Here is a 13,226-nt window from a genome sequence, read left to right on the forward strand (position 1 = left end):
AGGAAACAGAGCCGGAAAAGGCGGGGAGAAGCCTCCATGGGGCCTCTCTAGGAATCTCCCGGCAGGAAACAGAGCCGGAAAAGGCGGGGAGAAGCCTCCATGGGGCCTCTCTAGGAATCTCCTGGCAGGAAACAAGCTTGCCTTTATAGGAGTGGTGGTGGTGGGAAGGATGAGCCCGCAACTCATCCAGGGGTGGGATGGACCTTCAGCAGCCTAAACTAGCCATCCGGGGCTGCCTAATCGGCTGGAACTACAAATCCCATCAGTCACCCCCTCCCTCCCACCGAAGGAAACTGTTCTGTTCAGAAATGTTAAAGGCAGAGGTTTGATCCTAAGCAGAAAGTGGTTTTTCCAACCCCTGAGTTGCACTCAATGTTGGCTTCTCCATTTCCTCTTTGTCCAAGATGGTTTAAATGCCACTCTGGATTTAACCCTGGCCCAAACTGTGGTTTAATCCTGGTTCATGGCATCAAGCACAAAGGAGCTCAATTCCCATGACATGGTAGGAATAGCAAGGCTCAGCAGCCAACTTTGCTCAATTGGGTAGGCCCCAAGGCTAACCGCAACACGGCCAAACCACCATATCCTAGCTTGTTAAAGGATTTGCGGGTGGCAATGGGTGGCTTCCCTCCATTGGATAGGAACTCATTTGTACCAGATCTAAATTGCTTTTTAATTGAATTTCTTTAAAAAATTGTTGCCCTTGGTAACATTTTGTTTTGCCAACATTCGTCTTTACGGACGATCGCTTTCCTCAAACTGTTTTTAATGGGAAGCTTGTTGTATTATTTATTGACTGTGGCTCCCTGAGTCCCATCGGGAGGGGAAAAGCAGTTTGAAAAGCAAACAAATATTAATAAATCATAAGGCAGGCCCCCACTGGGGAGCCGGGAGAGTGAACGCAGGAATGCCCGCAAAGCTGTGCTTCCCATTGTTAATTGCAACCGCGCGTGTGTGTGTGTGTGTGTGTAAAGGCTCTAGTCCTCATGGTTTTTTAATCCAAACCAAGAAGCATTTAGCTCATTGTGACAAATGATTGTTTATAACCTTCAGGAGGCCCAAAGCAGACATTGATAATATTTGCATTGCAGAAGGGGAGGAAGGAAGAGATAAAGTTTTAAATGCAGTATTTCTCAAGTGGGCTGAATTTAAGTTAGGCTTCGACTCCTAGAATTCCCTAGTCTTTTTGGAAATGGCTGGACTTCGACTCCCAGAATCCTCCAGACAACATGCTTTAAGATGGGAGGACTTCAACTCCCAGAATTCCTCAGCCAGCATGCTTTAAGATGGGTGGACTTCAACTCCCAGAATCCCTCAGTCTATTTGAAGAGGGCTGGACTTCAACTCCCAGAATCCCTCAGCCAGCATGCTTTAAGATGGGTGGACTTCAACTCCCAGAATCCCTCAGTCTATTTGAAGAGGGCTGGACTTCAACTCCCAGAATCCCTCAGCCAGCATGCTTTAAGATGGGTGGACTTCAACTCCCAGAATCCCTCAGTCTATTTGAAGAGGGCTGGACTTCAACTCCCAGAATCCCTCAGCCAGCATGCTTTAAGATGGGTGGACTTCAACTCCCAGAATCCCCCAGCCAGCATGCTTTAAGATGGGTGGACTTCAATTCCCAGAATCCCTCAGTCTATTTGAAGAGGGCTGGACTTCAACTCCCAGAATCCCTCAGCCAGCTTGCTTTTAGATCCCCCAGTCTATTTAAAAATGACTGGACTTCAACTCCCAGAATCCTCTAGCCAGGATATTGAACTAAGGAATTATGGGAGATGAAATCCACACATTTTATAGCAGGTTTGCTGGGGAATTCTGGGATTTGAAGTCCATACATGTCTTAAAGACACGGTTCTGCCTTCAGGCCTGGAGCCGTCGAGCATTATATTCTGTTCCGGCTATGAATGCATGAAGTATGAACGTTTAATATTGGGATTTTAAATTGTGTTATTGTATCTTATTATGGTGTCTTTTATTCTTGCAAATCACCCACTTGAAAAAGAAGGGCACCCTATAAATTTTAATGAATTCATGAAGTAAATAAATATGCCACGTTAGTTAATAGCAACAATCCAACATAATGTTATTTTTGTCCGGTAGTTGAGCTTACCCTCTTGGTGAGTTGCGTGTCCATCATAAAGTTGTGGACGTGTTTCTCAGCCTTGGTGAGTTCGAGTTTCCGGGCGACCACAGCCACCACCAGGGCCGTACAGCCAGCTCCCTAGAAGAAAGTCCGAAATTGAGATTGAGGCCTCACCTGTTTTGCAAACCTACTTCCCATCATTGCTCCACCTTTTATTCGTGGACGGGGGGGGGGGGGATTGTGTGTGCTTGTGGCAACAACACACCTTTGTGTCCCCCTCCTCTTTTTCTCCCCTCCTTCCCTCCCTCCCTCCCTCCACCAGCCAGGCCTGGGTTTAATTAGGAAAATAAATAAATAAAGAGATTAGCAGATCAAATCTGGAGGACACGCAATGGAGGGTCAACGCGGGATTATCCTCCCGTCCGCTCTCCGTGGTGCTGAACCCCCACCATTTCCTTTGAATTCGCATTTTCTCTCTCCCCGACTCACATCGCTTTAAAAATTCCTGGATCTATCTATCTATCTATCTATCTATCTATCTATCTATCTATCTATCTATCTATCTATCTATCTATCTATCTTTCCCACATTCCTCCCTTCTTCCCTCCCTCTATCTCCTTCCTTCCTTCCCTCCCTTTTTCCTTCCTCCCTCCCTCCCTCTTTCTTTCATTCTTTCTTTCCTTCCTCCCCATCCAATTCCCATCCTTTTCCTTTCCTTCCTTCTTTCCCTTCCAATTTCCTTCCTTTTTCCTCTTTTCCTTTCTTTTCTGTTCCTTCCTTCCTTCTTTCTCCTCCAATTTCCTTCCTTTTTCCTTCCTTTCCTTTCTTTTCCTTTCTTTTCCTTCCTTCCTTCTTTCTCCTCCAATTTCCTTCCTTTCCTTTCTTTTCCTTTCCTTTCCTTCCTTCCTTCTTTCTCCTCCAATTTCCTTCCTTTTTCCTTCTTTTCCTTTCTTTTCCTTTCCTTTCCTTCCTTTCTTCTTTCCTCCCTCCCTTCCTTCTTTCCCCTCCAATTTCCTTCCTTTTTCCTTCTTTTCCTTTCCTTTCCTTTCTTTTTTCCTTTCCTTCCTTCTTTCCTCCCTCCCTCCCTTTCCCCCCCCCTCCAATTTCCTTCCCCTTTCCTTCCTTTCCTCCCTTCCCCCTTTCCTTTTTTTCTGGTCGGGCCCTATTTTTCGCATCTCCCTTTCCTTATCCCACCGGAGCAATATCCTTTTTTAAAAAAAGAGCCATGGGGCTCTTGCCCCCAGAGAAGCTTAAACTCCTTGAGCGGGATTTACAGCCCTAACGGATCCGTGTTTTCCCTTCCCAATTCCGGGACCCTGGTTTCAAGGCTTCCTGCAGCTGACTCCCACGCAGGAGCCCTCCAGCAACCCATATTTCTCCTTGCAGAAATGACACTCCAGGGTGGAGACTTTTCTCCGTGGGTTGATCCTTCGCTGCTTTTTCAAAATTGCTTATGGAGTGTGGCTCCTCTGCCCTTCGCAGGGAAACTGGCCCCTTCTATCGTTAGTAGAGACCCAATTCAACCTCCGGGAAGTGCAGACAAAATACAGAAACATAGAAGACTGACGGCAGAAAAAGACCTCATGGTCCATCTAGTCTGCCCTTATACCATTTCCTGTATTTTATTTTACAATGGATATATGTTTATCCCAGGCATGTTTAAATTTAGTTACTGTGGATTGACCAACCACGTCTGCTGAAAGTTTGTTCCAAGCATCTACGACTCTTTCAGTCAAATAATATTTTCTCACATTGTTTCTGATCTTTCCCTCAACCGACCTCAGATTGTGCCCCCTCGTTCTTGGCTTCACTTTCCTATTGAAAACACTTCCCTCCTGGACCTTATTTAACCCTTTCACGTATTTAAATGTTTCGATCGTGTCCCCCCTTTCCCTTCTGTCCTCCAGACTAGACAGACTGAGTTCAAAACCTGCACAGGAGCCCAGGAGCCCAGGAAATAATAAAAAACACAGCTGATCCTTTCATTTGTCCAAGATGGGCCGAGTGGGGAAGGCGGAAGGCTTGAGACGGTGGGAAACGGTGGTGAGTTCAAGTCCTGCCTTAGCCATGGAAGCCGGCTGGGTGACTTTTGGCCCTGATGACCAGGAGACTGGGAGTTCTTGTCCCGACTTGGGTGCAAAAGTTGGCTGGGTGATATATTTTTTTTAGATTGTTCCTCCCCCCCCTCTCTGTCCCAACCTAATCCACCTCACAGGGTTGTTTTTTTTGTGGGAAAAAATAGGAGCAGGAAGGTGAGCTGGGAATATTCATCACCTTGAGTTATTTGTAAAAATAATAAACACAAGATACAGATTCTTCCTTTCCTTTCCTCTCTTCTTCCCTTCCTTTCCTTTCTGTTCTTTCCTTTCCTTTCTTTCCCTTCTCTTTCCTTCCCTCTCTTCTTCCCTTTTTTTCCTTTTCTTTCTTTCCTTTCCCTTCCCTCTCTTCTTCCTTTCTTTCCCTTCTCTTTCCTTCCCTCTCTTCTTCCCTTTTTTTCCTTTTCTTTCTTTTCTTTCCTTTCCCTTCCCCCTCTTCTTCCTTTCCTTTCCTTTCTTTCCCTTCTCTTTCCTTCCCTCTCTTCTTCCCTTTCTTTCCTTTTCTTTCTTTTCTTTCCTTTTCTTTCCTTTCCTTTCCCTTTCCTTCCCTCTCTTCTTCCTTTCTTTTCCTTTCTTTCCCTTCTCTTTCCTTCCCTCTCTTCTTCCATTTCTTTCCTTTTCTTTCTTTTCTTTCTTTTCTTTCCTTTCCTTCCCTCTCTTCTTCCTTTTCTTTCCCTCTCCCTCTTCTCTTTTTCTTTCCTTTCCTTCTTTCCTTTTCCTTTCTTTCTCTCTCTTTGTCCCTTCCTTTCTTCCCTTTCCTTTCCTTCTTTCCTTTTCCATTCTTTCTCTTTCTCTCTCTCTCTGTCAATTCCTTCCTTCCCTCCTTCCTTCCTTTTTCCTTCCTTTTTTCTTTCCTCCCTCCTTCTCTTCCTCCCGAGCAGCTGTCTCAATGATTTATTTAAAAAAAAAACCCTCATCCACTGAAAACCAGCACCATCCCTTTAGCTATATTCCTCTGCTGCACTCTATAACGTAGACTGCTCCTGACTGGGGAGGTTTTACTGCTATCACAGACTAAATGCCTATGGAAACCGCCGGCCTGTTTCCAAAACTTCCCTCCCGGGTTCTGATTTCCTGGAAGCCCTTAAGTCACACGTAGGTTCCCCCAACCTTCCCGGCCTCTCCTTCCACCCCCATCTCTGCACTCCCGACACACTAGCTGTGCAAAGACCGATCACATCTGTCTAGGAAAGTTAGCACAACGCCATCAATCTCCTGCCCTTGGCGGCGAGCCAAGGAAAGACGCCAAGCAGCAAATGAGCCTTGAGCCAGGGGGGGTCGCGTTTGGGAACACCGACATACAAAGGGGTGTGTGTGTATGTGTGGGTGGGCTTCTAAGTGTAATGGACAAAGGTGTGTTCAAGCCACACAGCCCTCTCTCTCCACTGCCCACCGAGGCATCAATTGCGCATTTAAAAAAACACACCAAGGCCGAAAGGCAAACAAAAGCAACAACAAAACGTCCCAACCCGAAACGACCCTGAATTTTATTTCATTTTTTATAATTTGTAAAATTGTTTTTCATTTGTAAACACCGCACTAATTTAACACAATTCTACACCCCCGTTTTTGTAGGTTGTTGCTACCTAATAATATGCTTTGTACAATATACATTATATAATAATACATGTATACATATTATTAAGGAGAATAATATACATCTTACAAACCCCACCTGGTGTATTGTCGAATATTGTATATTGTAGAATAAAGCATATTCTACAACAGTGTTCCCCAACCTTGGCAACTTGAAGATATCTGGACTTCAACTTCATTCGCTGGCTGGGGAATTCTGGGAGTTGAAGTCCACATATCTTCAAGTTGCCAAGGTTGGGGAACACAGCCCTAAGCAACCAGACTTACAGTCCTGGGCTTAGAAAGCTTAGAACTGCGTCGCCGTCAACACGACCTAAGCACAGCCCATAAAATCATCTGCTACAATGTCCTTCCGGTCAATGACTACTTCAGCTTCAGCTTCAACCACAACAAGCACACAACAGATACAAACTTAAAAGTAAACCGCTCCAAACTCGACTGCGGGAAATACGACTTTAGTAACCGAGTAGTTGATGCCCGAAACTCACTACCAGACTCTGTAGTATCATCACCCAACCCCCAAAACTTTACCCTTAGACTGTCCACGGTTGACCTCTCCCGATTCCTAAGAGGTCAGTCAGGGGCGTGCATAAGTGCACCAGCGTGCCTTCCGTCCCCTGTCTTTCATGTTTCTCACTTACTAGTATCATGTATATAAATATTATTACCGGTATATCTTTGTATACTACCTATACGTACTTGACAAAATAAATAAAATTAATACACCTGCTTTCGTAGGTTATTTACTACTCAATAGTATGCTTTATTTTGTATGTTTAGAGGGTTCCATATTTTCATCATATCACATTATGTCACAGTTCTCTCTTTTTCTTTCTCCTAGTCCAATTGGACCCCCCCCCCCCCCCCCCCCCCCCCGTCTATTCCCATATTCTGCAATGTTCTGAATTATTTTTATCTCTGGGTCCCGTCGACAAAGAATGTCGTTTGGCGGGCCCCAGGGGACGAGCCTTCTCTGCGGCGGCCCCGGCCCTCTGGAATCAACTCCCCCCAGAGATTAGAACGGCCCCCACCCTCCTTGTCTTTCGCAAATTACTCAAGACCCACCTTTGTCGCCAGCATGGGGGAGTTAGGATATTCCTTCCCCCTAGGCCATTACAAGTTATGCATTGTATGTTTGTGTGTATGTTTGGTTTTTTATAATAAGGGTTTTTAGTTGTTTCATTAAATTGGATTGTTACGTGTTGTTTTTCATCATTGTTGTTAGCCGCCCCGAGTCTGCGGAGAGGGGCGGCATACAAATCCAATCAATCAATCAATCAATAAATAAATAAATAAATAAATAAATTTTGATCTTTGAGTTCAATAGACAGCCTATCCATCTCAGCACACCTGTAAATTTTTTCCCCTATTCATAAATTCTCTGGTGGCGGTTTCGATTTGAGCATATGCTACCCTCGCTTCCGTTATACAATATGTTATCGTTCAATATTGTATATATATTTTTTGTGGCGGTGTTACTGTTTTCATGAAAATGACCTTGAATTTTAAAGCGAATCCCTGAAAAGAAGAATGGTGTGTATCTGTGGCTGGGTGTGAGTCCTTCCCTTGCCTTCCTGGTGAGCTGAGCTCATCTTTATCCGAACAATTATCTCTCAGTCAGAGATTGCCTGGGGCCATGATAAGAGCAGGGATGAGTCTGAAATGACACCAACCCTGTTCGCACAATCGCTTTATAGCTGAGGGCAGAATCTTAAAACACATTCCTGGAAAAAAATTTCCCACCCACGTATACACACTCGTCCTTGACTTACAGCCATAGGCACGAGGTCACAACTTCCGGGGCTAAACCAAGGCGAGCAAGTTAACAGAGTTGGAAAGGGACCTTGTAGGTCATCTACTCCAGCCCCCTGCTCAGGCGGGAGACCCTATCCCAATTCCAGACAAAAAAATGGGTGCCCCGGTCTCTTCTTTCAAAAACTTCCAACGTTGGAGCATTCACGCAAAGAGTCCGTAAGGAGTTGGGTGGCCGATCAATTTAATAAATGGAATTTCATTCATTAAACTCCTGGAGGCAAGTTCGCTCTGTGGATTAATTTGTTAAGAAATTTGCTTTCGAAATTTGAAGAGCAGGACAAGAAGCAATGGGTGGACATTAACCAAGGAGAGAAGCAACCTGGAATTAAGGAGGAATGTCCTGACGATAGAAACAATCAATGGAATGACTTTCCTGGATAAATTATGGGTGCTTCATTGCGGGGTGGGGGGTGGGGGGGTGTTTAAGAAGAGGTTGGGCAGCCATTTGTCTGAAATGGTGTAGCGTCTTCTTCTTTAGGAGAGGGTTGGACTAGACCTCCGATGTCCCTTCCGACTGTGTTATTCTGTTATTCTTTTTCCTTCCTTCCTTTCTTCCATCTTTCTTTCTTTCCTTCCTTCCTTTCTTCCATCTTTCCTTCCTTCCTCCCTTCCTTCCATCTTTCCTTCCTTCCTTTCCTCCCTCCCTCCCACCCTCCTTCCCTCCCTCCCTCCTTCCTTCCCTCCTTTCTTCAAACTATCCTTCCATCCTTCATTCCTTTGTTCCTTTCTTCCATCCTTCCTTCCTTCCATCTTTCTTTCTTTCCTTCCTCCCTTCCTTCCATCTTTCCTTCCTTCCTTAGTCCCTTCCTCCTTTCTCCATCACTGGAGGTTTTCAAGGAAAGACTGGACAGCCATTTGTCTGGAACGCTCGGGAGATCAGACTAGAAGACCTCGAAGGTCTCTCCCACTCCTTGTTAGTCCGTATTCTGAATAGACTAGAAGACCTCCAAGGTCCCTTCCAACTCTTATTATCTTGTATTCTGAACAGGGGGGGGTCAGAGTAGAAGATCTCCAAGGTCCCTTTCCAACTCTCGTTATTCTGTGCATTTGTGTGAACAGGGTTGGGCCGTGGTTGACGACTTCAGGGGCTCAGGGCCCACCCTTCCCGATTCGTGGTGAATATTTGCACAGCTGTCCTCCTTGTTCCAAATTCTCTCCCAGCCTTCTACGCTCTCTGCAGCCCACATGGGACATGCATTTTTTTTCAAGAGGAGCTTTTATGTGTGTGTGTGCGTGCCTGTTTTAAAACCTGTGGACCCACTTCGGGCCCTTGCCTGGGCTACCCATGAACTCCCAGTCTGTGCCTATTGAAATGGAGGCCTTTCCCTCCCCCTCCCTTCTCAAGCCCCCCTCCCTCCGGAGACTAAAACCCAAACGTGTCAGAGCATAACACATTCTGTAATTAACAAGATTCGGATCTCAATTCTGGAGCCTTCGGTGGATGCAGGCCAGCCTCACAGTCTCTCGCGCACGCAAACACAAGCCATCGAGCGGATGGTTTAATATGCAAAAGGGTGTGTCCCCCCCCCCCATTTAAAAAAAAAATTAAAAGAAGAAAAAAAAAAGGAGAGAGGAAAAGTTCTTAGAAGTGACGGGCTGAGAGCCGACTCTTTAAAAATAATGACAACGACAACAACAAAAGGAACCGAGATCTAAGAATGCCATTTTTAAAATGCTCAGCTCCAGTGGGAAGGGAGGCGATGAAGGAAGGCAGCCACGACACCAGTCCTCAACCTATGACGAATTAAATGACCGTTCAATGTTATGAGGCTGCTTTAGGGAAAAAATAAAGGGACTTTATTTAAAGAGCATTTCTCACTGCTCTTTAAAAGGCCAGAAGATCCTTAAGATGAAACACAAAAACTTTGGCCACCTAATGGGAAGGAAGGACTCACTGGACAAGAGCCTAATTTATATATATTATATTATATTATATTATATTATATTATATTATATTGTATTATAATATATTATATTATATTACATTACTATATTATATTATATTATATTATATTATATATATATAAAACTATCTTCATAGCAGCACAAAGCTAACAACTTCAGCCTGATAATGGTGAATGTGATTTCACCGAAACGTCGCATAGACACTCAAAATATTACACGGGGCAAAACCCGAACTCAGAACAATCTACATACATATACCCATGAAAATCTACGAAAACATATATATAAAAATATATATATAAATATATTTTCATAGATTTTCACAGGTACAGATATGAAGGTCTTGGCATATTCAGGTTTCTTCCCGTGTAGGATTTAGTGATTTCTGGCGACGTTTCGATGAGGTCCCACTGGTCATCTTCAGGCTGGTGCTTCTGTCCTTGTTCTAGGGTGAACACAGCCACATATATATATATGGAGAGAGAGAGAGAGAGAGAGAGATGGAAAAATAGAGATGAGAAAGATAAAAAGATGGCTAGATAGATAGATCGTTCGATAGATCGTTCGATGGATAGATCGTTTGATGGATAGATCGTTCGATAGATAGATCGTTCGATAGATCGTTCGATGGATAGATAGATGATAGACAGATAGATAGATCGTTCGATAGATCGTTCGATGGATAGATCGTTCGATAGATAGATAGATGATAGACAGATAGATAGATCGTTCGATAGATCGTTCGATGGATAGATCGTTCGATAGATAGATAGATGATAGACAGATAGATAGATCATTCGATGGATAGATCATTCGATAGATAGATGATAGATAGATAGATAGATAGATAGATAGATAGATAGATAGATAGATAGATAGATAGATAGTCAACTGGCAAAGGTCACTTTACTGGGGTCGGTACACATAATTCACCACTACATCACGCAGTCCTAGGTGCTTGGGAAGCGCCCGACTGGTGATGAAATATGAAATCCAGCATAGTGATCTTGTTTGCTGTGTTATATGGTTGGAAATTAATAATAATAATAACAACAACAACAACAGTAATAATAATAGTAATAATAATAATGATAAATAATACAGTAGTAATAATAATAAATAATAATATTAACAATAATAATATAGTCTCCTGTAGCCCTTCTTTTCATTAAACTAGACACACCCAGTTCCTGCAACTGTTCTTCATATGTTTTAGCCTCCAGCCTCCTAATTATCTTTGTCGCTCTTCTCTGCCCTCTTTCCAGAGTCTCAGCATCCTTTTTTTAATATCATGGCAACCAAAACTGAATGCAGGATTCCAAGCGTGGCCTTGCCAAGCCATTACAAACTGGTATTAGCACTCAAATATCGGAGCGCTGCTATCGTGTCAGCCGCTTCGTCCTTCTTTTCATTAAACCTGACATCTCCGATGCCTGCAACCGTTCCTCCAGTCCCTTAATTATCTTTCTGGGTCTTCTCTGCAGTCTTTTTTCCAGGGCCAAAGGTTTGCAAAGGCGGAAGTGAAATGAAATTGAGTTTCTCAATCAAGTGCTTTAATCATTCTTAAATTAATTCATTCTTCATCGGTCAAATTCCCTCGATCCATAATTCAGGTCCCTTTTTGTTGACACGGCTCACAATAGGATGCAGGAAAGATAGGAAAAGCAAAAGTTTCAATATCCAAAATCCCAAATGAAAGAGTTGACCAATGGCATTCTTTTCTTTTTCCTCCCTTTATCTTTCTTTACTCTTCCTCTTTTTTTCCCCCTTTCCTTTTCTCTTGGTTCAGATTTTTAAATCTGGTTTTTTTTAAAAAAATTAAAAAATAAATCACCATTTTTTAAAAATCCACCCTGCATTCTTTACTTTTCTCTCTCTCTGAAGTCGGCCGGTTGAAAGAAACCTAATATGAAAGGATTCATTTTCTGGGTGAACAGCAGCAAAAATAACATAAAAACCACCGCTTGTTATTAAAACATCTGACAGGGTTTCCTCCTGGGCTCCAATTGAAGATTCTCACCTTGTAAAAAAAAAAAAAAAAAAATAACCCCAAAATACCCCCAGCCTTGTGGTTTCTCCCTAGGTGTCTAACCTGTTATTCAGCATTTTCAAGTAGACTGAAATATGAAAGTCGGAAGGAAAAAAAACATATTTTTGGGAACATCTGGAGACCCTGGGCTAATTATTTCCCAAAAAATTTTTTTTTAAATCAAGAGACTGGTCTATTCTGGTGGGAGTCCAAGCTAAGAATTAAAAATCAAGATTTGAAAGAGAGAGAGAAAAAAAGGAGGATTGCTGGAAATTGAACTACGGTTCCCAGCATCCTTCACTGAGGATGCTGGCAGGGGTTGGTGGGAGTTGCTGTTATTATTATTATTATTATTATTATTATTATTATTATTATTATTATTTTATTTATCTATCTATCTATTTACTTATTTATTTACTTATTTACTTACTTATTTATTTACTTACTTACTTACTTACTTACTTACTTACTTACTTACTCACTCACTTACTTATTTATTTATTGGATTTGCATGCCGCCCCTCTCTGCAGACTCGGGGCGGCTAACAACAGCAATAAAACAGCATATAATAATAATCCAATACTAAAACAGTTAAAATCCCTTATTATAAAACCAAACATACATACATACATACCATGCATAAAATTGTAAAGGCCTAGGGGGAAAGAGGATCTCAATTCCCCCATGCCTGGCGGCAGAGGTGGGTTTTAAGAAGCTTACGAAAGTCAAGGAGGGTGGGGGCAATTCTAATCTCTGGGGGGAGTTGGTTCCAGAGGGCCGGGGCCGCCACAGAGAAGGCTCTTCCCCTGGGTCCTGCCAAGCAACATTGTTTAGTTGATGGGACCCGGAGAAGATCCACTCTGTGGGACCTAACTGGTTGCTGGGATTCGTGCAGCAGAAGGCAGTCCCTGGGATAATCTGGTCCGGTGCCATGAAGGGCTTTATAGGTCATAACCAACACTTTGAATTGTGACCGGAAACTGATCGGCAACCAATGCAGACTGTGGAGTGTTGGTGTGACATGGGCATATTTGGGAAAGCCCATGATTGCTCTCGCAGCTGCATTCTGCACGACCTGAAGTTTCCGAACACTTTTCGATCTGTAGTTCAGCTGTAGCTGGATTAGCTGTTTCTGCTTCTTTCTTTCTTCCCAGGGCTGTGAGACAGAATGGACAGTAACAAAAGTTGGACGGGGACCCTTGGAGGTCATCCAGCCCAACCCCCTACTCACGGCAGGAGACCTGTACTAGGGATTCGAACCACCGAACCGCCAACCTTTCTGGATTGACAAGCTCAGGGTCCACCGGTAGCCACCGGGCCACCTAGTCACGCTTTCAAAACAGGACAAGTGATCCTTGACTTACGACAGTTTGTTTAGTGGCCATCCAAAGTTACAATCGCACATCCCCCTCCCTAAAAAGGATTTGTGACTATTTTTCACACTTACAACCGTGGGGTTTTTTTTTCAAAATCGAGATGTTTGCCCACTGACTCATTCTTGTGACGGTCTTGGCGATTCTCTTTTGTGGCCGTCCGACAAACCATGCACCGGATTCACGTCGCTAACTGTTTCGCTTAACAACGGCAGCAAGAAAAGTGGTAAAAATTGCGTTAAGTGACCTAAATTTTGGGCTGCGTTGGGACTATCTGAAACCAGGCGGTAGGATTTTCTCTGCTTTTTCTTTCTTTTGGTTTTTTTCTT

At 43.4% G+C, this 13,226-nt stretch overlaps 1 protein-coding gene across 3 annotated transcripts in view; it reads right to left on the reverse strand.

Annotated features, from left to right (window-relative positions):
- KCNN3 (potassium calcium-activated channel subfamily N member 3) overlaps positions 1 to 13,226 on the reverse strand; it is a 63,264-nt gene that overhangs the window by 23,409 nt on the left and 26,629 nt on the right. For all 3 annotated transcript variants that reach the window (XR_011560479.1, XR_011560478.1, XM_070766026.1), the window contains one exon: positions 2,111 to 2,221. Coding sequence is in view for 1 of the 3 variants with exons in the window: in XM_070766026.1 (XP_070622127.1) it covers positions 2,111 to 2,221 (111 nt within the window). In the remaining 2 variants the exon portion in view is untranslated. The remainder of the gene's footprint in view (positions 1 to 2,110; positions 2,222 to 13,226) is intronic.

This window comes from Erythrolamprus reginae, chromosome 13 (genome assembly GCF_031021105.1).
Source record: "Erythrolamprus reginae isolate rEryReg1 chromosome 13, rEryReg1.hap1, whole genome shotgun sequence".
Taxonomy (NCBI): Eukaryota; Metazoa; Chordata; class Lepidosauria; order Squamata; family Dipsadidae; genus Erythrolamprus; species Erythrolamprus reginae.